This window comes from Symphalangus syndactylus, chromosome 23 (genome assembly GCF_028878055.3).
Source record: "Symphalangus syndactylus isolate Jambi chromosome 23, NHGRI_mSymSyn1-v2.1_pri, whole genome shotgun sequence".
Taxonomy (NCBI): Eukaryota; Metazoa; Chordata; class Mammalia; order Primates; family Hylobatidae; genus Symphalangus; species Symphalangus syndactylus.
Genome location: NC_072445.2, coordinates 14,614,303 through 14,640,046, shown reverse-complemented (window position 1 = coordinate 14,640,046; position 25,744 = coordinate 14,614,303). Strand labels below are relative to the sequence as shown.

Sequence of the window (25,744 nt, the reverse complement as noted above, 5' to 3'; positions counted from 1 at the left end):
CTCATCCCACCCATCCCCAGCCCACACTGTTGAGAGCTCCCTCTGTCCTAGCCTTTCGTCATCATGTCGTGTGAAGATCCGGGACTCCAAGACAGATTTCTGGCTGGCACAGGGGAGAGGTTTCTTCCAACCCTTGCACCAATCCAGACTCCTCTTCCATTTAATCCTCTTATTTTATTGAGTTAAGTGGTGACCTGCACTTTACTGTTTAGGGTGTCTCATTATCCAAATGGAGTCAAAAGAGTGCCCAGACTGGAATCTTGGAAGTTTTTCTTGGAGGCAGAGGGATGACAAAATGACCCCAAGGTGCCCGGCCCCTGAGCCTTTGCCTAAGTGTCTCAGTGCCCTTCTCTCTTGCCTGCTGGCTTTTAGCCTGGACCTAGAAACAGATTCTGCTACATAAGGTGAGAAAGCCACTGCTGTGTATTGCCCTCGTGTTGATTTCTAATCAGCTTGTGGTGCCGGGGAGGCTGTGGCTGGATGCTCTGCATCCCTGCGGCCCGTCTCCCGCTGCTGCACAGATCCTCTGAGATGATTGAAATGTGATGTGTGGGCTTCGGAAGGAGAGAGGGAAAACAGCGACTCAGACCACAGCAGTTGTCCTGGTTCATTGCCTATGCTTCCCACCCTCCACCGGGCACCATGTCCCCTCCCATGCTAGGCTGCCAAACTAGACATAACCCTTCCACCCAGCCCATACTTGGGAACAAAGCCAAGTGTCTTCTTTTCTTCATATTCTCACCTCACTCCAGCAAAGCTGGGTTGCAGGGAAGCAACTAGGGGCTCGGAACACTGGGAAGGGGAAATGGTGCAAAGACCTTCCTTCTCATGAAGCTGTCTGCAGATTCACACCCCATGATGCCAGGAGGAAGCTCCATGTGGGAACCACAGCCAAAGCCCCAGCTAGAATTCTGTCAGGCAGCTTTGTGCAGATCCTTGTGCCTTGTAACTCTCTTTCTCTTCTGGTCAGCAGCCCCGGCTGAGGCCCCTACCCAGGAGATATGCCATGGAAATGGGAAGCCTGTGTGGGCAGAGACCTTTGGATGGTTTACCCCATATTACTTGTACTTAATAAAGTAATGGAAAGGGGGAATCTACAGGGTAAGGACAAAACAGCGAAGGTTATTTTCTTGGGGAAGGGAGGTTTAAAAGACTGAGAAAATCAAAGTAGATTTGGGCAGTTGGAAGAATAGGCAAGAAACTTAGCTACAAAGTTGATTCATTCATTCTGTTATTCACTGACTCATTCAAGTGTTCATTGGATACTTACTGTGTCCAGGTAGTTTAGGAGTATGATGGGGTTCCATGGTAAGCCAGCAGGTATGGCCTTTGCCCTCATAGAACACTCAGATCACAAGGGAGTAGACACAAGCAAACCAGCCCTTACAATTCAGGATGAACAGGGATGCCTTAGGGGAAGGACAGGGAGCTGATGATAGAGAAGGCCCATGTCAGTTAGGAAAAACCAGGAAAACAAAAATCACATAGTGTATTTATAACTGAAGTGACTTAATGCTGGAAATTGGCTCACAGGTGATGGAAGGGGCCGGTTGTCTTAGAAATTAACAACTCCAGGAAGCAGTTACTGTACCTCAGCTAGAGCCACAAGGACAGGAAGCAGTGTCATGAGATCATAGAGTCCCCTAGTGGAAAGTAGAGCCACAGTGGTTGTGTCCAGTGGGAGGCTGGATGAGACACTGCTGCTGATATCCCCTGAGGCAGAGAAAGAGGAAAGATCCTCTCTTTTCCTTTTCTCCTGCCACTGCCTCTTGTCTGCCAGTGCCTCCCACCGGCTGAACCCAGCCAGGAGCCCTGTGACAGAGGAGGCTGGGAACTGCCACCTACAGGGGTCAGCCAGGCCCTCCCACCCGCCACAACACAGAGCAGACCAGGGAGAGTGCAAAATGAATCTGAGGGCCAAGAGGCTCAATCTAGACTTGGGCCTGGGGAATGGAGGGGGATGGGAATGGTGGGGAGATGGGCGCTGGTGCTTAAGAGAGTGTGTTTGCTGCAGGAAGTGGGAAGAGTTATTTTACGAAGCATGAAGAATTAAAGCTGGGGTCCAGGGGAAATGAGGTGAGAGAGAAGGCTTGGAGGGAAGTAGGAGGAATGTCATGAGGGTCCTTGAAAGCAAGTCAGGAAGATTGGACATTAATGCAAAAGACATGGGGAGCCACTGACTGTCATTAAGCAGTGAGGTGATCAGATCTGGGTTTCAGGAAGACCATTCCAGCTGTGGGGATAGATATGGGCAAGGGAGGAAGGGACATTAAAGGCAACAGATGAATAAGGAGACCACTGCGGTAATCTCTACAAGCGAGGATGATGGAGGTAGAGAGACTGGGAGAGGTGCATGGGTTTGGGGAGTATTTAGGAGGGAGAGCTGGTGAGTGATTGGTTAAGGAGGGGGCAGGGGAGGCAGCAAGGATGACTCCCATGACTGTGGCTTGGACAACTGAGCCGATGCAAACACTTTTTGATAAGACAGAAAGCACACAGTGAAGAGCATTTGGAGGACATACGTATCGATCTGAGTGTTAGGTGCTCGTGAGACATTCTTGGCAGCAATATATCTGTTTTTTCTTTTTTTCCCTAGACATGCCTGTGTTTATCTATAGAGTCTCTATGAGGAAGCCTTCCACGTCAGCTCAGGACTCCAAGAGCATGCCTTCTGCAGGCTAGGCCAGGCGTGCTTTCCTCCTCAGGTGTCATGTTCTTCTTCTGTCCCTTCCCATTTTAACCCCCTGTCCAACCTCAGCCTTTGCTGTGACCCCTGGCCTCTAAGGAAGCAGTATTCAGGCTGTTTCTTCCCAGTCCCATTTCTCATCCAGACTGAGTCATACCCAGACCCAGCAGCTCTACTTTTAATCTCCTGTGTGAGCTGGGATGCTGAAAGCCTTGGAAAATGCCCTTTTCTTACTTTGTCTCTCATCAATCATTGTTTAGCAATTTACTCTAATCTGTGCAAGCCAGAATCACATAGCATAGACTAAGAGTGGGCAAGAGTCCACACATGGAACAACTGCACACATGCAGTGAGGAGGCACTGCATCACAGACGGGGAGAAGCTAAAGCAGGATGCTTCTCTTCTCGAGCCTATTTTTTTTTTTCACTTTTCAAATGTGTATATTAGACTCAGCAACCTGATAGTCACTCCCTAATTTTTTTGTAGTCTGTAGAATCTGGTTTTGTCCTGGAAGCAATGAGCTCAGCCTCACAAGATGAGCCACAACTGACCGTGGCAATACCACTCTCTTTTTACCAATGGGTGATTTACTAATAGTTGTGGACATGTAACTCAGTTTTAGCAGAAGGGGCGCGGATTAGTTTTCTAGGGCTGCCATAAGAAAGTAGCACAACCTGGGTGACTTAAAGCAACAGAAATTTATTCTCTCAGGTCTAGATGCTAGAAGTGTAAAAAAGGTGTCCACGAGGCCATTCTTTCTTGGAGGCTTTAGGGGAGAATCTGTCCTATCTCTTTCTCTTTGCTTCTGGTGTCTCTGGCAATCCTTGGCAGCTCTTGGCTTGCTGCTGCAGAACTGCAGCCTCTGCCTCTTTGTTACGTGGTGTTCTCTGCATTTCTCCATCTTCACATGGCCATCTCCTCTCTGTGTCTCTCTCTTCTTCTTATAAGGACACCAGTCATATTGGATTAGGGACCCACCCTACACCAGTATGGCTTCCTCTTAACTCCTCATTATATCTGTGATGAATGATCCTATTTCCAAATAACATCACATTGTAATGCACTTCCACATTTCCTTTTGGGGGACAAAATCCCACCCATGATAGAATATGAGAGTGTTTGGGAAAAGCTTTCCTCCCCGTTAAGGAGAATCATCAAAGAGAGCCCACCACTCTGCCTCCTGTGTTTGCCCCATGGTGCGAGGATCTGATGCTGAGAGAGGTGGCTCTCACAGTGGTTGGCAGCAAAGGACAATGGAAAAGTAACACTGCTGAATGATTACCTCAAAACTACAACTTCCTATCTCTGTATTGTTTATTAAGTGGGATAAATGTGCAGAAATCACCTTTTATTCGGGATTCTATTACTGTCTTAGTTCATTTTTGCTGACATAAAAAAATATGCTGAGGCTCAGTAATTCATAAAGAACAGACATTTATTTTCTCAGAATTCTGGAGGAATTCTGTGGGAAGTCCAAGATCAAGGCAGTGGCAGGTGTGGGTGTCTGGTGAGGACTGCTCTCCACTTCCAAGATGACTCTTTTTTTGCTATATCCTCTGGAGGGGAAGGACACTGGTCTTCACATGGCAGAAGGGATGGAAAGGGTGAAAATGGATGAACTCCCTACATCAAGCTCTTGTATAAATATACCTAATCCCATTCATAAGAGTAGAGCCCTTGTGATCCAATCATCTCCTACAGGCCACACCTTTTAATACTGTTGCACTGGGGATAAAGTTTTAACATAAATTTTGGAGCGAACACCATCATTTCAACCATAGCAGTTACTCATGGTCAAACATACCATAACTCATCTAGTGACCCCCAATTTCCCTGCTCAGTGTTTAGGGAATGTAAGAACCACAGGAAATAAGAGCTGGATGAGATATTGAGAGTCATCTAATCCAAATTCTTTACTAAATAAATGAAGAAACTGAGGCTCAAGAGGGGAAGGGACTCACTTAGGGCCATGGCACAGATTAGGGTCACAGGCTGGACCCACACTAGTCTCCAAACTTCTGATCTCCCGTCATGTTTTTCTGGCTTCCTGTACTCCTTCTGTAAGGAACAGAGGGTGCTATTTGAAAGGAGGGCTCACTGGGTGGGCTGCTGCTGAGCCATCAGAAGGAAGGAAATGAGTGGTGGGAGGGGAGATAAGAAGAATTACAAGGGAAGTGTGCAGGAGCTTGCCATGCTGCAGAGCCGTTTTCAGCCTCAGGGACACACATTCATTCTAATCACATTCTCTGTGCAGGACTTGCTGCTCTGAATTATGCACCTCGAAAGGGCCTTTCATCTCACCGAGGGTTTGATGCCAGCCTGCATCAAATAGCCTCCAGAGCAATTCAGGGCCAGGAGGTAGGAGGAAGGTAAATGGAAACACTTGGGACCTTGCCTTTCCCGAGGACTCTGCCTGCCCTACTTCCTTCCTTCCACCAGTGCTGGTATGGTGGGGCAGCATGGCTAGTAGAGAGGAAGGCAGAGATTCACCTTTCACCTCCATCAAGAAGGGACTCAGATAATTGTGTACCTGGCAGCTTTCCAAGAGTGTAGAGAAATCTAACTTCATGAGCTTAATTGAATTAAGATCTGGTAATTTTTTTTTTAAACTTAGAACTCCAGCATGCTGGATAAAAGGCACCAGAGGCATCTCCTAGTCTAGGCTGCTCGTTTTACAGGAGTGGAAACTGAGGCCCCAGGAGGGTTTGAAAAGACCCTAGAGGCAGAAGTAGAATCAGAACCCCAAACATCAACGTCTCTACATTGCCCACTGTCATCTAAAGCAGAGCTGCCTCTTGGATGTTTGAGCCCTGTGGTCAGCAGCTTCTGACATAGGCCTCAAATTTCACCTCCTGGTATCCATGCCCTTGTGTAAACCCCTCCCTTAAGTGTGAGCAGAACCTAGAGAATGGCTTGCTTCTAACTAATAGAATATGAGAAAAGTGATGGGGTGTTAATTCCATGATTCGGTTACAAAATAATTACGACTTTCTTCTTGTTTGCATTTTCTCACTCTTCCTGGGTCTTGATGAACTTGCTATGATGGAATGAGCTATAAGGGCCCATGTGGGAAGAAGCCGAGGGCCACCACCACACAATGGGCAGCAAGGAGCTGAGACCCTCAGTCCAACAGCCATGAAAAAACAGAATCCTGCCAATAATCACAGAGTGAACTTGGAATCAGGTCCTTTCTCAATTGAGCCTTCAGATGAGACAACAGCCCTGGCTAACATCTTGATTACATACTTGTGAGACACCATGAGCAGAAGACCAGGTTAAGCTGGGCTTGCATTCCTGACCCACAAGAACTGTAGGAAAATAAATGTGTGCTGTTTTAAGTTGCTGAATTTTGTTATGTAGCAGTAATAGCAATATCCAAATTTTAGGATAATATTTAGGATGCCTACCACATTCTAGTTTCAGGTATGAAAGTAAATGGTTACTATGGATTTACAGGAGTTTGTAGTTTGATGAGCTAAGATATAGCATGTGAAATGATAATAACTAACATTTTCCTGAGTGTTTCCTTTGTTCCAGGATGGTGCTAAACTTTTAGATGTACTATATATATATTTAATTTTCTTAATCCTCACAACAACCCGGGAGGCCTCTTATTATCCCCTGTAATACAGGTGAGAAGGCAGAGGTGCAGAGAAGTGAATAACCTGCCCAGGTTCAAACAGTTAGCAAGTGGTAGAAGGACTTGAACCCAGGTAGTCTAGCTTCAGAGGGAAACGACACCACATTCATTTATTTGAAAGGCACTTAAATGTTTTCTATGTGCTTGCTATTGTTAGTTTCTGGGCATATAAATATATGCCCTTGTTCTCAAGGGCTTTGTGGCTCTGCCTTTTTCTAGCAGTAATCTTGTGCAATATACTTAAACATGGTTTTCTCATTTGTAAAGGGAATAAGGGGGACTATAACCCACATATGGTTGTAATGAGGTTAAATGAGTTAATGTTTATAAGGAACATGTAATAGTGCCTGCTACATAGTAAATGTTGTATGTCTGTTAAATAAAAATAAATAAGTGGCAATGTCAGCAGAAAGGTACAAGAGTCTATGGAAACTGCAGGGACCCCATCTGTTCCGGGTGCAATGGGAGCTCAGGAGAAGTAATGTCCTTCACCTCCCATCTTTTGTGCATGTATTTTTAAGTCCTGGGCTAAGTGATGGGCTTTCCATGCAACCTGTGGCTTTTTGAAATATTTCTTATTCCTTCATTAAGACAATTAGTAGTTCTAATTGTCATAAGGTCATCCTTCTCCTGTGGAAATGCCCAATTCTCTTTACTGGTGTACAATTTTTTAGCCTAAGCTTCTCAGGATAACGAACTTTTGAAAACAACATCTTCAAAGTTCCCAGGTCCACTTGCACCTCCTCTAGCTCTCCATTTTGGAGATATGCAAATGCTCAGAAGTCACAGAGCTCACTCCCTAGGTGCGCATCCCTCCCACTTTTCTGATACATTTGTCTCTTTTGGTGAGAACAACAGTACCTCTTGCTACTTTGCCCCAAATGCATGAGATTAAGTTATTATCAATAGAAGAAATGTAAAGACTGAAAATGCTTAATGAACTACAAGTGCCAAAATGTACCCCACAGATAATGAGAACTGTTAATGGCAGGTCAAGGGGATCAGTGCAGAAAGATTTGGTTGAACACTTCAAGGAGGGGCTGAGGTTTCAGCCAGGCATTAAAGAGTAGTAAGGATGGGGAGAATGGAGAGGACAGGGGATTGCGATGTAGGGAGCAGCAAGCATAGCACAGGTGGCATGAAGAGGCTTGTAGATGTTACTAGTGTTTATCTATACCCGGCTTTCCTCTATTTTGGGGCACTTGAGAGAAGTACTTCCCCCACTCCCACACTTGCTATCATGTGGGGTGATATGACTACATGTAGCCAACAGGTTCCAATTGGAAGTGATGTGTTTCACCTACAGGCTGAAGCGTTTGATTGGCAGTGCAAGTGTCTTCAGTGCTTTTTTCTGCAGCCATGACCACCGTGGACGTGTAGGTTGAGAGGAAGGATCAAGGACATTGAGCCATCATGTGGAGAACAGCTGCCCTGGAAAGTTGCTGGACGCACAGTGGACTTCGGGTGAGTGATGAATCAATCTTTGTCTTTAAGCCACTGAAATCTTGGTGGTTCTTGTTCTTGCAGATTACCTAGCCTTCCCTGATGTCTGTGGAAAAATGTGTGTTGAGTACTGGGATGTGAGGTTGGATTAGCTAAGGAGTAAAAGAGGCAGCCTCATGCGGGACACAAGAATCATCTGAAGGGACTTCAAACCGTCACAAAACGTCAAATTCAGTTGTGTAGGGTTCAGGCATGAATATTTTTTAAGCTGTTTAGGTGATCCCAAAATGTCACCAGGTTTAAGAGCCATAGACATACCTATTTTTATCCTTTAACTGGTTTATTTTCTAAGCCCTATTTTTAAGGCTGAAAAAGGAGAATATTGTAGGACTGATAGGGCCTGCAGTGGTCTGAATGTGTCCCTCCCAAATTCATATATTGAAATCTAATCCCCAATATCATAGTATTAAGAGGGATTTCTTTAGGGGATGATCAGATCAGAAAGGCTCTGCCCTCATGAATGGGATGAGTGCCCTCATGAAAAAGGCCTGAGGGAGCTTGTTTCCCTCTTCTAACCATGTGAGGACAGGTAGAAGATGCCGTCTCTGGAGCAGAGAGCCAGCCCCCACCAGACACTGAATCTGCTCACACTTTGATCTTGGACTACCTGGCCTCTAGACCTGTGAGCAATAAACTTCTCTTGTTTATAAACTAACTATCCAATCTTAGGTATTTTGTTATAGCAGCACAAAAGGACTAAGACAGGGCCCAAAGCTGACATTTCACATGATGTATGTGAAAGGGCTTTGTAAACTGTAAAGGGCTGAACAAAAGAAAAGCAGTTTGCTTCTTGGTGATATTAAAAGCCTAGATTGTCAGGAGGTCACACTGGACCCAGTGGATTTTTCACTTTGAGAATGTCTGTGGCTCCCGTTTCTAGGCTGCAGTCAGCTTCTCTGGACGCTGCTCTGTCATGCTCAGGCAGGACCAGCCATGAGATTCTCATTACCTCTCCCTAGGACTGTGGCAACAGCACCCAGCTGGTCTCCCTCCTCTGACACTGTTTTGACATATTATCCACTGATTGGCTAACAACATGGCACCTATTGTCCTCCAGGTGGCAAAGGCTTGACAGCGTCTTCCTTTCATGAACGAACACATTCATTTTAATTTTAATCACAGTTTTACATATATTTAAGTCAAATGGTTTTCGAATGTAAAAGACCAGTGCTCAGCTGCAACCTTCCCATCCAGAATTCTCCTCCTCAGGAGCAACCCTTCCGCTCTTTAGCTCCTTCCTCTGGTATTCATTTCCATGTTATTGGCTCTTTCTTGATTTTTTACTTTCAGACCTTCTCTGATGATTGCCTACCATGATATTTGAGCTTTTAGCATTCTTATATCGGTCCTCCTATCATGCCTCTGACAACATAAGTGTGCTTCCCAAGAGTCTCCCAATATGGCTTTACCACAATTTTTGTGATAAAAAAATTAGTATTTAATGTTCACTTTAGCATTTATGATTCCATAAATACTGTTTAGAAAACAGCCATAGATGATAACATTTTCTTTTTTGGACTATTTTTAATTCCATAAAGTTAATAATTATATTATATTTATGTCTTCCTTTACTCACATTTTAGACTTTTGAGAGAGATCAGAGCTAAAAAATGAGTGTGTTCCATTTGCCATGTTCAGCTGAACACTATAGCATCATTTTCCATCATTTTCCACTATGTGAAACTGTAATACTTACAAATGAGTCCTTAAGATTTTCCCTGAAACTTTAAAAGGAGTATTCTAGATGTCTTTTCCAGCTTTTCACCCTTCTCTTCTAGCTAAGGTTAGATAGAAATATAATCTAAGATTTATAAAAGTCTAATATAAGATTAATAGAAATCTTTTCCCTGTTGCACACAGAAAAATGTGTCTTCAGAGTCTGAGGGAATAGGTTCTGTGTTTCTTTCTTTAGAATAGGAGCCTCCTGAGGGAAGGAGTTTTATCTCTTAACAGACTGGGGATCCCTGAGGTTGGGACTGTGTGTCCCCTCAGGCTGGGGCTCCCTGAGGATGGGGCTGTGTGTCCCCTAAAACTGGGGCTTCCTGACGATGGAACTGTGTCTCCTTCAGACTGGGGCCCCCTGAGGATGGGGCTGTGTCTCCCTCAGACTGGGGATCCCTGAGGACAGGGCTGTGTCTCCCCTCAGACTGGGGCTCCCTGAGGACAGAGCTGCATCTCCCTCAGACTGGGGACCCCTGAGGACAGGGCTGTGTCTCCCTCAGACTGGGGCTCCCTGAGGACAGGGCCGCATCTCCCTATAGCTGCCCAAGGGGTTCACCTTGCCCAGACAGAACCAATTTGTCAAGACAAGGGAATTGCAATGGAAAAAGAGTAATTCATGCAGAGCTGGCCGTGCGGCAGGCCAGAGTTATATTATTACTCAAATAAGTCTCCCCTAGCATTCAGGGATCAGAGTCTTTAAAGATAATTTGGCGGGTAGGGGCTTGGAAAGTGGGGAGTGCTGATTGGTCAGGTTGGAGATAGAATCATAAGGGGTTGAAATGAAGTTTTACTGCTGTCTTCTGTTGCTGTGGGATGGCAGAACTGGTTGTCAACTGATTCATTGAGTGCAGGGTCTGCAAAGTATCTCAAGCACTGATCTTAGGTTTTACAATAGAAATGTTATCCCCAGGAGCAATTTGGGGAGGTTTAGACTCTTGGAGCCAGAGGCTGAAGGACCCCTAAATTATAATTTCTAATCTTGTAGCTAATTTTTTAGTTGTGCAAAAGTGGTCCCCAGGCAAGAAGGGGGTCTTTTCGGGAAAGGGCTGTTTTCAATTTTGTTTCAGAGTCAAACCATGAACTGAACTCCTTCCCAAAGTTAGTTCGGCCTACGCCCAGGGATGAACAAGGACAGCTTAAAGGCTAGAAGCAAGATGGAGTCAGTTAGGCATGATTTCTTTCACTGTCATAATTTCCTCAGTTATAATTTTGCAAAGGCTTTTTCATTCCCTCAGACTGGGGCTTCCTTAGGTTGGGGCTGCGCCTCCCCTCAGACTGGGGCTCCCTGAGGACGGAGTTGCGTCTCACCTCAGGCTGGGTCTCTCTGAGGACAGGAGTGTGTCTCCCCTTGGACCGGGGCACCATAGATTGGAGCTGGTGGACAAGAAATATAAACAGGGAGGAGACAGTCCCACAGACTATGGTAGAAATCAGGTAGACTGGGAGACTGTGGGAGTCTGTGGGTCTGTCTCCTCCCTGTTTATATTTCTTGTCTACCAGCCCCACCTCAGTATCTAGGAAGGGGTCTTCACGTGGGAGCTGTAGTGATGTCACAGGTCAGGGAGGCTTAATTGACCTAGCCTGGTTCTGAGATCCCCCAGGAGCTCCTCAGTCTCCAAGAGCTGCTTCCCTCCCTGATTCTTCTGCTGATGATGTTGGGTCTCAAAAAAACAAAGAACAGAAACTCCTCTGAGACACTTGAAGGGCTCTGTGAGGTCAGTGGCCCCTGCCGAGCACCTGTCCTGGTCTCTATGCCTTCAGAAGATATTAGCTCTCAGGCCCTGCTTGGTTCCAAGGATGGCCTTCCCCTCTCTTTTTCTTTGCATATAGCTTTTCTTTCCTTTTGAGGTTGTCTGTGGAGAAAGACTGTGGATGGCATGAATAATAGATTATTAATTTGGAACCTCTCCAGTGAGTGAGACTTGCCACCAGTGAAGACGCATGTTATGTAACCAGCAAATTGCGTTGGCATCAGAGGCAGCATGTCTGCCGGAGAGCATAAGATCAGAGATGTGAGAGAAGCAGGCAGGGAGGCCCCCTTGCAGGAGGGTCTGTGGGGAGCCTGTCTCTTAGCTGGTTATTTTCAGCCGCCTTCTCCTGTTTAAGCCTCACAGTGACCAGTGAGGAGGTACTGAAACCTCCCTGTGGAGAGAGGATAGGCCGGTCGCAGCAGATGCTGACTGACGCTGAGGCCTGCTGAGTTCTCGGCACCCGGACCCTGATATTTCCCCATCGTGGTAAACTGATTGGGCCTGTGCCACAGAAGACCTCACAGAAAGGTGTCCTAAAGGAAACTTGAAAACAGAACCCAGGCCTAGGGACCATTGTCTCTGGAGGTGGAAGCCCCAGCCGTCCCCTGGGGTGACACTGAGTTTTTTTAGCGAGGCCCTTGGAGGCTGACCTGTGGCCAGAAACAGATGGCCCAGTGTGTTCATCCTATCTCTAGCATTGATGCCTGGTGGTGCCTCAGGGAGGGAATCTCAGGCCACCTCACTTGACAGGGCACTGGAGGCAGAGAGTGTGTTGGATGACAAAACTTCTGAGATGGGCTTCTCAGAAGCAGGGGTCTGGCTTGTGGCAGTCATGAAATTGCACCTCCCAGATCTTCTGCAGGGAGCATAACTGCCTGACAGCCCCAGCTGCTGAGCTCTGAACCCACTGCCATGTTGGAGCTAAGGCCATGCTTCTCCCTGGCTGCTTCCAGCCACTGACTGAATGGGACAATGGCTAGAACCTTAAGGCAGACCCATTCCTGCCAGATGGGGAAGGGGAGACTTTGGCTTTGGTTTAACTCTCTCCCCTGACAACCCACACTGGCCTTACCCCACTAGTCTAACTTTCTTCAAACTGCATTGAGACTAAGATTTTTTTCACTCAATCTTCCTTCCTTCCCACTCTCCTCTACAGGGGTCATACCAGCACTGTAATTTGACAGTTCTCCCAGCGTCTTCCAGCCTTTTCCCTATTTTTACTCACAGGCATATCTTCTGTCTTGTATTCCTGGCATATATTTCTCGGGGGACATAGACTAATCCAGTCCCTTATTCTCCAACCCCTGGATCAGGCAGAGATGCTCACTGTCTAGGCATTGTCCAAGATGGAAGTGACTGGTAGCAAACATGTGTTTGTAACTCATGATGATCGTAACTTGATTGCCAGGTCCCTGTCCTAAAGAATGCAAAGACCCTGAGGCTGGAGTGGGTCTGGCCCATGGAATTAAGGCAGAGAGTCATAGTAGCTGAGTTCAGAGAGTTGAGGGAGCCAGATCCTGTAGGGTCTTGTGGCAATCCTGGGACATCATTCTCAGCCTAAAGCACAGTAGTCTTTCCTGGAGGCCAGGACTCAGCCTTTTCATGGTTTTCTTCTTATCGCTCCTCCTCTTGCCCATCAGAAGCAGAATTTAGCCCTTGTTGGTTAATTTCTCCAAGGCTGTAACATCAGAAGTGGCTTGTTTCCTCCTAAGACCCCTTCCAATGCTTCTTAGTGAGCATTGCCCAACTGCTCTATCCTAGAAGAGAAGGAAGTCTGATGGCCACTAGAGTTCCAGACCAGGAGTCCAAACTCAAAATTCATAGCCCTGCTTGCCCATCAATTAGCTCTGGAACCTTGGGCAAGTTAATTAGCCTCTTGAAGCCTTAGTTTCCACGTCTGCACAAAGGTGATGCTAATAATGGTAGTAATAGTAGCTAACACTAATTGAATGCCTACTGTGTGCTAAGCACTGTTCTGAGTGCTTTACATGTATTATGCAATCCACGTCTATGTTATTCTCTTTTATATTCTTGGCATCTGTTTCTCAAAGGACATAGACTAAGCTAGTCCCTTATTCTTTAACCCTGGATCAGGTAGAAACACCCACTGTCTAGGTGTTGTCCAAGGTGGAAGTGACTGGTGGCAAAGGTGTGTTTATAACACATCATGGTCATAACTTGAGTGCTCTGGGTCCCTGTCCTAAAGAATGCAAAGACCCTGAGGCTAGAGTGGGTCTGGCCCGTGAAATTAAGGCAAATCTATTATTATTCCCATTTGTACAGATGGAGCAATTTAAAAACTTCCCCAAGATCACAAGCTGGTGAGGAGCAAAAGTGAGCTCCAGATCCAGGTGGTCTTGCTTCTTACCCTTCCACTGCCTTGCCTTTGAGTGCCCATCTCATAGAGCTGTTGCGAGAACCCTATGAGATAATCCAGCATTCTTTAGGAAATTTATCTAGCCCTGACAGACATGTGAGTTCTGAGCCCTGGGTCCTCTATGACAGTGTGTGTGTCTGGAGCACTTCATTCTTTTATTTGTCCATTTATCAGACAGTTACTGGGGACCTCTTTGTGCCAGAGAGTGTGACAGGTGCTGAGATATGGCAGTGAGCAGGCCAGTCTTGTCCGTGTCTGCCCAAACCTTATAGCCCAGAGGGGAAGATAGATGCTAAATAGACAATTATGCAGATGATTAATTATGGTTGGGGTCTGTGCTATAAAAAGAGAAGTCATACAGTGAGAAAATGTGACAAGGTGAACTGCCCTGTGTGGGAAGGAGTGACCCTGACACTCTGATCCTGCCAGTCTTGGTAGTACGATCCTTGTCTGAGCGGGGAGACACTCCCTGGCCTCAGGGAGAGTCTAGTCTCAGCTCACCCAGTCTGAGAGGGAGAGCTAGCCTGTGCCGATCTGATGGAGGATGTACAGCCTCATTATCTAGTCTGATGAGGGAGATCAAGCCCAAGTGCCTGCTTATATAATAAAAGTAGAGATATGCAGGGGCCTAGTTCTGAGAGTACAGCTGAGGTCAGTGAGCAGGACACCAGACAAAGCAGAGACTATGGTGAAAGCTGAAGCAGCTTTGGAAGATAGGCTAGGGTTGGCATTTTTGGGTTCTATTCAGACAGGGCTGAGCCTACCCTTAGGGGGTCTGTTTGCAGTGATCTGATGGTAAGGAGGGCACAGGCAGAGGTTGAAGGGAGAGCAGGTAATGAATTTAAGTGACCCAGCCCAGCATCTAGCCCAGGTGGGCGCTAAATAAATGATAGTTGTTATTGAGTGAGGATCACGCTGTCAGTAAATAACACAGAGAAGCATCAGAGCCATAACTGTCCTGACCGCTCCATTATCAAAGGTCCCATTGCAGGAGCTTCCAGAAAGATTTATCTCCATTTTGGTAGCAGGCTCTTCAGAGTTGGAAATTAAAGTGAAACTGAGGTGCACAACCTGGGGCTATAGCAAGGGACCTTGCGTGGAAATGGGCACTTATTTGGAGTATTAAAAGGAAAAGCTAAGGCTAGCTCATCCTCTGGCTGCACAGAAAAGGGATTTTTTTTTTTTTAAAGAGAAGTAGTTGGAGAAAAATTTTTAATGAATCCTATCCAACCATAAAATCATGTAGAAAATGAATCCTATTTGACAATAAAATAAAAGTGAAACAAATTACTAGGTTCTCATATTTGTAGGACAAATTAATTTCATGTTTAGAATACTAATTGCTTGCTGAGGGTCTGCAACTATGTGCTGCCTGAATTTAGCACATGCCTTCAAGTTTGGAGGGCTGCAGAGGAGGGCGGGGAGCGCGGGTGCAGGCCTGGCCCTGAGTCCTCCGCTTGGACCCTGCCTTTGTCATATCTCTCTCCAGTGCCCACGGCTCAGTGGGCACACATTGCTTGGCCTCAGACTGGGGCTCCCTGATGCAGGGCTGTGTCTTCTTTGTTCAGGCTGAGGATTCCTTGAGGATGGGGAGTCTTCAGGAAAGCTACAGACTGTCTTCAGAAAAATGAACAGAAAGACAACATATCCTTTCGGGGATCCACAGACCCTGCACCATGCCTTCTTGGCTCTTTGGGAGATGGAGGCTAGAAAGCTGGAGTAGAGAGATGATAGAGGTGAGAATGTGCTGTGCAAATTGGAAACTGAAGGGTATGATGTTTCTTTTCCTCTTGCATTTTTCACTTTTTATGCCTCATGCTGGGAAATGTGAGTTCATTCCCAGTTATCCTCAAGCAAATGATTGCATTTGTGAATTATCAGTAGAAAAAAAAGAAACAAAAGAAAAACGCAGACAGTCTGCCCACTGTCTGTGAAACTCCTGGGTCACCTGTTCCAACTCGAGTGGTACCTATTCAGAAGAAGCTTGGCTCTTGTCCTAGCAGCCCAAGGTGATAACTGCCATGATACCTTTTATCAGTCTCCTTGTATGGGTCAGCACCACACCCACAGCTCTTCACACACCCTAATCCTCGTGCCTTCTGGAGATAATAGGGTTTATTATGCCCATTTTACAAATGAGGCAAACAAGGCTCAAAATGTTTAGTAACTTGCACAAGATTGCACAGCAACTAAGAGTTTGAAATGAGAATTGGATCCAAATCTGTTGAGTTCTCCCTCTCCCATGCTTCCATGTGCTCTGCACCATAAGTAAGGTCAATCTTTCCCACCCTACTCCCCCAAAAACGTAGTCATATTTTTCAAAGATCACATACACACACACACACACACACACGCGCGCGCGCGTGCGTGCGCACAGGCAGAGGATTGAGGACGAGGTACGTGCATTTTTCTTTAACGTCTCTATGCTCTCTATGCCACAGTTTCTGGTTCCAGGTCTGCCTCCAAGCATGTAGCTAGATTGGCCAGGGAGGTGGCCTGGCTCAGACACTCTCCTTATGCCCTGTAAGCTCTGAGTGAGCACCTGCTATGTGCCTGGCATCCTGCCAGGTGCTGGGCACATATGGGAACCTGGTCTTCCTGGGCGTCTGAGAGGTATATTATTGTGGACAATATCTTCTGTGTGATGTTGCCCCTTAATTCTTGTCTGTGGGGCTTGTCCTGATTGATCTCGGTTTGGTCATAGACCAGCTGTGTGGCTTTGTGTCATCCTGTCTCTGAGTTCAGTCTTCCAAGACATTTGGACTAACCCAGTGGTGTTGAAGGCCTTCTAGGTGTGACACCCTGCCATCTGCGCACCTCTCTGTTTTAGGATGAGTGGTTCTAAGGAACCATCTTGTCCTGCCCACCCCTATGCCTCCCACAACTGTCATTCTCTGATGACCTTTGCACCATAGCAGTGCTGAGGACATGTGTCTGTCTCAGGGAGATAGACTAGAGACCAAGGCTGTATGCAGGTGCTATGATCTTGGGTTGTCCCTTTAGGCCAGGGACTGTTCATTTGCAGCTTTGGCCCCAGTGCCTTACACAGTGCTTGGCACGTTGCTCGTGTATAACAAACAGTTGATGAATGAATCAATAAATGGATGAATGAATGAATGCATATGATCAGCACTCACAGCTCCTCTGGAGACTTTACTCCAAGTCTGATTTCTTTTACTAGCCTGACCCGATTTCTCATTCCAACCCCCTAATCTGAAAAGCAACAGCCTCCCCTTCTGGCGTGTGTCCTGTTGTGTTGGCTGCTGAAAACATTTTACCAATAATAACATTCTGCCCTATTTTCACGCCACAAGCAGGTTCCATTTCTCCTCACTTTTTGCCACTGTCATCTAAAAAGAATACTTTCCCCATCACCACACTTTGATCCCATTATCTCCACCCCTTCTATAGTTCTTGCATTTCCTAATTAAGAAGGAGAGTTCTCAGGTAGGGAGAACGGGTCTTTAGGAGAAGGGTGCTCTGGCATCTTGCTTCCACTTAGGGACTTAGAAGGAAAGGGATACCTGAGCAGGTGTATCAAATGAGTCCTCCAGGGAACAGCCCACTGAGGTTTCCCATGAGCCAGTACTATAGCATGATTACCTTCCATTAGTATGGTATCTCATATACAGAACAGGACCCGCATTACTTTACTTTAAATAATTAACTGCTGAGAGGACAGAGTGCTGGAAAGGAGCTTGGGCTGCAGCTGAGTGTTTCATGTTTTAATTAAAGCCTCTCTGATAAATGTTTACCAGTTGCTTCTGATTCTTCCTGGGAAAGAAATAATAAAAAAAGAACGTAGGATGATGGGAAGAAGAAGAAGGAGAGGGGAGAAAGGGATGGAGAGAAGGAGAAAGGAAGGAAGAGGGAGAGAAGGAGGAACACATAGTCAGAAGGAGATAGAAGAGGAACATGAAAGAAACAACTCTTCAGGCTCCAAACAAGCAGAGCCAGGCCCCCTGGAATACTCACGCACGCTCTCAGGCCCTTTCTTCCCTCTGAGCTGTGGAGCAGTAAACCAGAGTTTGAAAACAGGAATCTCTTTTCCTCCCTGCTGTGTGTTCCTGTGTTACTAATTCCTGTCTTTTCTGGCCTGCCCACATCTCCTTGAGGCTCCATTCCCCAGTCCCTTGTCTCCCATCCCTTACTGCCCTCCAAGACTCACTCCAACCACAGTCACCAACACTCTCACCCCCAAGGCTGCAGGGCTCATGGGCAGACCACCTGGGGTGGCTTTCCTGGGGGCAGGGACTGTAGCTTTTTCCCTATGTGCATCTCCTTGTCTTAAAGACCCAGTTCTCAGAGTCTTCTGAAGTGCTGGTCCACAAGTGACAAACAGATTGTGGCCACTGAAATTATCATGCGACCACTATAACGGGTTGGGTGACAGGGTTTAGATCCAAAGTGGATTTGGATGGAGAAGAGGCTTCAATCTGGGAGCAGGAGTCTAAGCTGCCTTTTTGTGACTCTTCTTTGGGAGTCCAGCCATCAGCTCTGTTCAGGGTAGCTGACTGTTAATCTCCAGCCAGTTTGTGTGAGCGTGTGTGATTTGTGTGTGTGTATGCATTCTCAGGTCTAGCGTCAGCATCCCTGCTCTGCCCTCTCTGCTGCCACACCTCTTTGCTAGTCTTAATTACAACAATTTAGGAGGCACGCTTAAGACGGCAGAATAAACCTACCAATATTTCACTTAAGAATGGATTTCTGTCGGATGATATCAGAGACCTATAAATGAGAAATATGAGACTTGTTCTCAGTAGCCTTAGACACACACAGACACACACACACAGACACACACAAAGACCTCTGATGAATTATTAACATGTGATTTCCTTTCTGTCTCAAACACTGGGAAAAGCTGAGGGCTTTATTCAGCTGCACTCAGAGATGAGCATTTCTATTGAAGCTATTTGCCTAAAACATATTAAAATAAACATGATAAAACTGTGGCTGTGCGTTTCGGGGTTTCCGGTTGGTGAGAAGCCAGGAGATGCTGCTGCTCTGTGTGCCTCCCTCCTCTGGGTTTGTTGGGGGAGGAAGATGCTGGGCCAGGTGTCCTGAATCTGAGTCATTTCCACCAGTCAATAAGGCAGGGTCACTGCGGGGCCGAAAAGGCACAGTGCCTACATCTAGGTGGAGAAGGGCCCTTGGGCTCAGGATCCCTCTGGCTCCCCTGCCCTTGTCTTCCTCTCAAGCCCTGTGGATGGAGAGCCACAGGATCTCACTTCTCTACTGGGCCTCATCAACTTCACTGTCTGTAAGTGGGTCGCTGTAAGGAACATGGCTGTGCTTTGATCAAGGATAGGCCAAGGTAAACATCCAGAGTGACTCAGCGAGTTTAGAGCACAGGTGTGGAACTCCACTTGTTATCACAGCCATGTTGCCATAACGCAGCAAGGCCATCCCTTGGCTCTATGCCATTATTGTCTGTAGAAGGTATAACTGCCCTGCTGACGCTGCGCACGGGGCTAGGTTCGGCACTGTACGGCATGGCATGGCTCATGTGTGTGCCCAGAGAGAGAGAGTAACACTACCAACCCCTGTAAGGGAGAGCCTGTTGCCTTGAAGGTGGGGCAGGGGGTAGCCAGGAACTCACTTGTGCCCAGATAGAAAGAGTTAAGCTGCAGACCCTGACAGAGCTGGCCTCGCAAGCCAGGGAGTGCAGCTGAAGGCGTGGGGGCAGCAGGAGCCGCAGAGCTGGCTGCTGAGAGGAGCCGCACAGCCGGAGCAGACAGTTGAGACAAGGTGGACAGTGTGAGAGGGCTAGTGAGCATAAGCTGCTGATGAGAGAGCTGCTGGATAAAACTACATTGCACGTGCTTATAGCCGCTGGAGTGTTCTTTCAGGTCTCTGCCCGGCCCCCACTCCCGTTGAACCTCAGCATGGCCTGGAACCTGACCACAAGCAGGACATTTGGTGTAGTTGTGAACATGACAGCTGCTCATCGCTGTACCTCTTAGTGTTGAAAACAGTGGGTCATAGCAGAACAAACATGGCCTGAGACAGTCGTGAGTCATTGGCTAATTCTGTGGTCCTGGGCAGGTCACAACTTCTCCGAACCTCAGTTTCCCCAATTCCAAATGGGGAACAATTGTGCCTATGCCACTGAGTAATATTATCAATGGTAAATATAAAATCCCCATTCAGGGGAGGGTCCACAGTAGTCACTTGTATGGTAGTGATGACAGAGGTGATTTCTTAGTGTGGCTGGTTGGGTGCCATGCCTTGAAATTGACTCAGCCAATTTAATTTGCCCAGAAAGAGGTGAGCAGGTGCTGAACAGTTGGAAAACCTTGGACATATAGGATCAAATAAAAGGGACTGGAAGTATTTAACTTGGAGAAGTTAAATCTCAATATGATATACTTGCCTTCTTTAAGTAACCTCCTTGAAGAAGGATCAGATGTATTATGTGAAGCCCCAGAGGGAGAAGTAGAAATTGTAGGAACAATTTAGATTAACATAAAGAACATTTTAACCAACAGAACTGTGTGAAGATAGAAAGGGCTACTTTGGATGGTGCTGAGTCTCCATCACTGATGATTTTCAAGAGAGGCTGAGGAGCCAATTGGCAGAGATGCTGTAGAGGTGATTTTGCACTCCCAACAGGAGACTCTAGGGTTTCATGTCACCCTGTCTCTGGTTCCAAGTGGAGGGGCCTCCATCAGAGCAACAAACTTCTCCTCCTTCATTGCTCCCCTCATGGCCATCCTAGGGAGGAGGTGACTTGTCTGAGTGGAAATTTGGGAGAGGATCTGAGTGTACTCCACTCTGGAGATCTCTCTGCTGACAGAAGGCACGTATTTTCTGCTCCTCCCCACCACAGGGCTGGGACTGCTGACTTCTAGCCCTGCCTGAGACTTAATGAACCTGTCAAATTCAGGAATAAGGTGTTAGCAAGCCCACCTGGCTGAGAGACCCTAATGCCAGATTCTCCACAGTTTCAATAGGCTAAAGGTAATATTTTGGTCTCCATCTGCCTGACTCCTCTATCCATTTCTTAGAAAGCCCTGAACTGGGTGTGGAAAAAGGAGTGTTAGTCATTGACCCTCTGAGATCCCAACATAGTTCAACTTCCCAAGGCTGGAACATATGGTAGTCAATGCCTCTTTGCTTTAAGAATCTATTTCCTGCTGTCTTAGTCCCTGAGTGTTGCTCTAACAGAATACCACAGAGTGGGTAATTTATGACCAATAGAAATTTATTTCTCACAGTTCTGGAGGTTGGGAATCCAAGATCAAAGAACCAGTAGGTTGATTGTCTAGTAAGGGTTTGGTTTCTGTTTCCAAGATGGCTCCTTGAACACCGTATCCTCCAGAGAGTAGGAACACTATCCTCACATGGCAGAAGGTGGAAGGGCAAGAGAGATAAACTTCCTTTGTCAAGTCCTTTTATAAGGGCACCTAATGCCATTCACAAAGGTGAAGCCCTCCTGACTCAACCCCTCCCAAAGGCCACACCTCCCAATAATGTTGCACTGGAGATTAAGTTTCAACTGGAATTTTGTAGAGAAAAAAAAACATTCAAACCATAGTACCTGCCCTTCTGCGCACTACATTTCCCAGCCTTCCTTGCCAACTGGCTTCTTGCTGGGGTCAGATAATGAGAGAAATAATGGGAGATTGCAGGGAAGAAAAGGTGAGAAGCTAGAGTATTTCTCCCACTGTCTTCCTGCTTTAATGAGTGTTTTCAAGGTGGCTGAGTACCCAACACACTTCCAGCTTCTGCCAAACAGACTTGGCATCTGGCTTCTGGAAACAGTACCTCCTCTTGTCCCTCCAGCCAGCCCTAAGGGTCACATTGGCTTTCTGTTCTTGCTAACAGCTGGTTGCTTTGCTGTCCCTTTTTTGGATTCTCAGCGCTTCCACCACTTGGGTAACCAATTTCCTATATTAAATTATTACTGTTGGAAATATCTAGAGTGGTTTATGTTTTCATGACTGGGTCAGAACACAGTCTCTATTTGGGGAATTTATGTGACAGATTCCCTGGATGGTAAATATCTCAAAGGCCACCATAGAATTCAAGAGTTCCCTGGGGATCTCTGCAAACCTCAAGCTCCTGAACTCTGTGGCTCTGAGTCCTGAGTGTCTCAAGGAGGGACGAAGTCATGGAGACTGTGGGGGGTATGATTCAGGCTTCCCCCAGGGCGGAGTGTAACAGCCTTTGCTTCAGGGCCAGGCTTTTCCTGCCCCAAGAAGCCAGTCACAGGGTGCTCCTGTAGCAGGGCAAGTGTAACAGTCCATTGTCGGGGGCAGCTTTGACCTGGTTTCAGGGCCCTTTTCCTCAGGCGTTGTGTTAATGACCGACTTCCCTGGAAGCCTCAGTCTTGTGCATCCCGGGTTGTCAGCCCTACCTTCACTCCTGGCTGCTCATTCGCATACAGCTCCTCAAAACTTCTTACATCTTGGCTTCTGAGTTCTCTGGTCTAGCCTATCAGCACAGTGTATACCTACCCAATGAGTCAGCTTTAGCTGTGGGGCTCCAGGTCATTTATCTTGTGTTCATCCTTGTCCATAGCTGCATATGACAGGCCTTGTCAGAGACAGGCCTCTTGAGTCTCCCCAGGTGCCTCACAGTTATCAGCACCCATCAGTGAGTGCCTGAAGGCACTGCCAGAAATTCAGTGGCCACCTGCATCTCCTTTCATGGGCCTGGAAATGGGGCAAGTGTGGAGCTGCAGATGTGGAAGTAGACTCCACAGGAAATCTGTCATACCAGCTTAATTTTGCATTACTGTCTGCCTGTGAGCAATGTGAGAAAGTTGATTTAGAATTTTCTTGCCTGAAGAAAGAAGTAGAATAACCTAATAAACTCTGAGATTATTCCATGAACACTGTGAAAGGATCTTAAGAATTTCAATCTATAAATGAAATTTTTGATAACCATCACTATTGCCATCCCCATCACTGTGATGGCCACAAATTCTATTACCACCATCCCCGCCATCACTCCCGCTGCCACCACAACCACCAGCAATGGCGTCACCATCACCACTGTCACCATCATCCTTAATGCACCCCCCCATCACTATCACTGCCACTATTAAAGTGATCACTACCGCTATGGCCACTGTCACTGAAATCAACACTAAAAACACCATCAACCTCAACATCTTACACATCATCTAATGCCCTCCTTACCCTTCTGGAAGGCTCTGGCTGGGCCAAGGACTGCAGGATGAGAGCAACATAGGGGCTGTCATTGGAGACAGTCATACCAACATAGGGAGTACAGCAGCAGAGAAGCAATGTGAAATCAGGAATGAAAGGAACAGACAGGGGCTGTCTCCTTGTACAGGACGTGTCTTTTTTTTTTTTTTTTTTGAGATAGAGTTTCACTGTTTTTGCCCAGGTTGGAGTGCAATGGCGCGATCTTGGCTCACTGCAACCTCCACCTCCCAGGTTCAAGTGATTCTCCTGCCTCAGCCTCCTGAGTAGCTGGGATTGCAGGCACCCGCCACCACTCCTGGCTAATTTTTGTATTTTTAGTAGAGATGGGGTTTTGCCATGTTGGCCAGGCTGCTCTCCAACTCCTGACCTGAGGTGATCCACCCGCCTTGGCCTCCCAAAGTGTTGGGATTACAGGTGTGAGCCACCTGCCTGGCCCTAGGACATGTCTTTGAGTGGGAAGAGCAGTGAATACAGAGGTGGGAGGGGAATACATCACTGAGAAGGGAGCAGACCTCATGCTTGGTATTGGTGGAGGAACACCTGGAGCTACACAGGGAATCAGAGTAGGTGGGAGGCGGGAGATGTAAGTTTTATTGGCGGTTGTCTTTCCTTTGGACAGTGCACTAACTGCCCAATTTCCCTGGGCAGGGAAAAAATAGGGTGGTGAGGAAGAGAAAAGCAGCCCCTGATGTCCACGAGCTGGCCATGGCATTCTCCTGTTGAACATAAACAATTTCATAGTAAAACATCAACATCAGACAAAGCAACCTGTGACAAGAATGGATCAAGGCAGAAACAAATCTATTCCATAATCATGTCTGAACACAGGCAAAACATGAATATTATCTAAACCGTAAAATACCAACCAGCCCCTCCTCCAGCTAATGTGAGTGACTGCCGCCTCTCTACCAATTGCAGTGTTAGCCTCACTCTAGTCTGTCCTCCCCACAGATCAAACTTATTGAGATACCCAATCACAGACTTGTCCCTGCTTTCTGATAGCACTCAATCCAGGGCAGACGTCTGCTTTCTTGGACTCTCCCCAAGTCAGCTAACCAAAGCCAGATCCTATAATAGCTTCTTCCTAGCTCTAGCCTCTTAACTGAGATGTCTCATGAGTCTCCATTTTTCATGTTCTGAATGCATCAAGTAATACACCCAACTTGTCTAACTATAGGTTCCTGGGGAGCTTTGGCTGTAAGGCACTGACAGTGGTGTAGGAAGGTGTTACCTCTGGTGTATCAGGAATGGTTAATGTTACCCCAGAGGGGTCTCTCTCTCCTGGAAGGACATATGGGGTGACCAGAGTATGGTGCAGCTAGGCAGCCTCAGCACCTATTCTAGGGCCCAGCTTCTCCAGCTGGTCACCCTGCTAAGGGAACAAGCCTGTGGAGGACCCAGGCTTTTTCTCAAGTGCCAGTTGGGAGTGGGGCATAAAATCTCCCTGAACTGCTTGTCGAAATGCAGAATCCTGGACCTCACTCCTGGAGATCTCAAGACAAAAGCCTTGATGTCTATCATTACAACAAATTCCTCTGGTGGTGCTTATGTTTGAAAACCACAGATTGAGGGGCTTGCCACTCTGAGGGCCTTCACGGTCACCATTTACTCAAGGCTAGGGTTGGCAGAGCTGGACTCTAAATGCTTTCCAGAGATAAATTAAAAACATCCCCCACCCTGGAAGCCATATGTCTATGGGCTCAAAGTCCTAGGGTGTCTCCCTCTATTCTGGAAATATCCATAGGGTCAGGTCCCTCCCAGCCCCCCTAGTTGGGTCTATACCTTCTTCCAGAGATCACAGCACAGAGCTGCCCAGTAACATTCGAGGTAAAGGCACCTGCCTCCAGCAAGATGTTTCTCAAAAGTGACCCACATTCCGTATCTTGAACTGAATGAAAATATTAATCAATAGATCTATTGCCCTGGCCCCTGGGTCTTTGAGCTGCACACACAGGGAATGCAAACTGATTATAGCATTTAAACACACACACACACACACACACACACACACACACACACACACACACACACACACTGCTCCCATAGGGAGGCAGAGCAGACAGTTCTCTTATACCCAAAGCCTTGCACAACCTGTCCATCCTCATCCTCATAGCTTCTCATCCTACCCCATCCTCACTAACTTGGTCCTCCTCGATGAGGATAGTACTAGCCCAGTGAGATCTTGGGGTCAGGCCATTTACTTTGGGGACATCCTTGCCAGTCCCACCCAAGGGTTAGACTCTACTTTATGGAGCTTCAGCCTTGTGAGACCCCTCAGCCTCCCTTTGACTGCTTCTCCATCTTTACCCATCCTCAGCCATTTGGAGCCCTGGTCACAAGGCTGCAGCTTAGAGTTGGTACTGGAATGGGTTAAGACTTTTGGACTGTTGGGATGGGGGTAAATGTATTTTGCATGTGACATGAATTTGGGAGTTCCAGAGGGTGGAACACTGAGCTGGATTATATCCCCCCAAAATTCATATGCTGAAGCCCTAACCCCCAGTACCTCAGAATGTCACTAGACTAGCAAATAGGGTCCTTAGAGAGGTGATTAAGTTAAACTGAGGCTGTTAGTGTGGGGCCTAATCCAATTTGATTTCCTTATAAGAAGAGGAGCTTAAGAGGACACAGAGAGATACCAGGAGCCCACGTGCACAGTGAGACAACTCTGTGAAGAAGCAGTGAGAGGGTGGCATCTGTAAGCCAAAGAGAGAGGCCTAAGAGGGAACCAGCCCTGCTGGCACCTTGATCTTGAACTTTCAGCCTCCAGAACTATAAGAAAATAAATTTCTGTTTTTTAAACAGAAAACCATCTCCCTATAGCATTTTGTTATGGCTGCCTGAGAACACTAATACAACCTTCTTCCTGTTCAATTTCTCTTCGCCTTT

General features: G+C 46.8%; 1 protein-coding gene across 1 annotated transcript in view; it reads left to right on the top strand.

Annotated features, from left to right (window-relative positions):
- Positions 1–25,744, top strand: part of LRFN2 (leucine rich repeat and fibronectin type III domain containing 2) — a 390,172-nt gene that overhangs the window by 86,490 nt on the left and 277,938 nt on the right. Inside the window, exon 5 of the mRNA XM_063632414.1 lies at positions 7,633–7,790. Coding sequence (XP_063488484.1) covers positions 7,740–7,790 — 51 coding nt within the window. The 5' untranslated portion in view covers positions 7,633–7,739. The remainder of the gene's footprint in view (positions 1–7,632; positions 7,791–25,744) is intronic.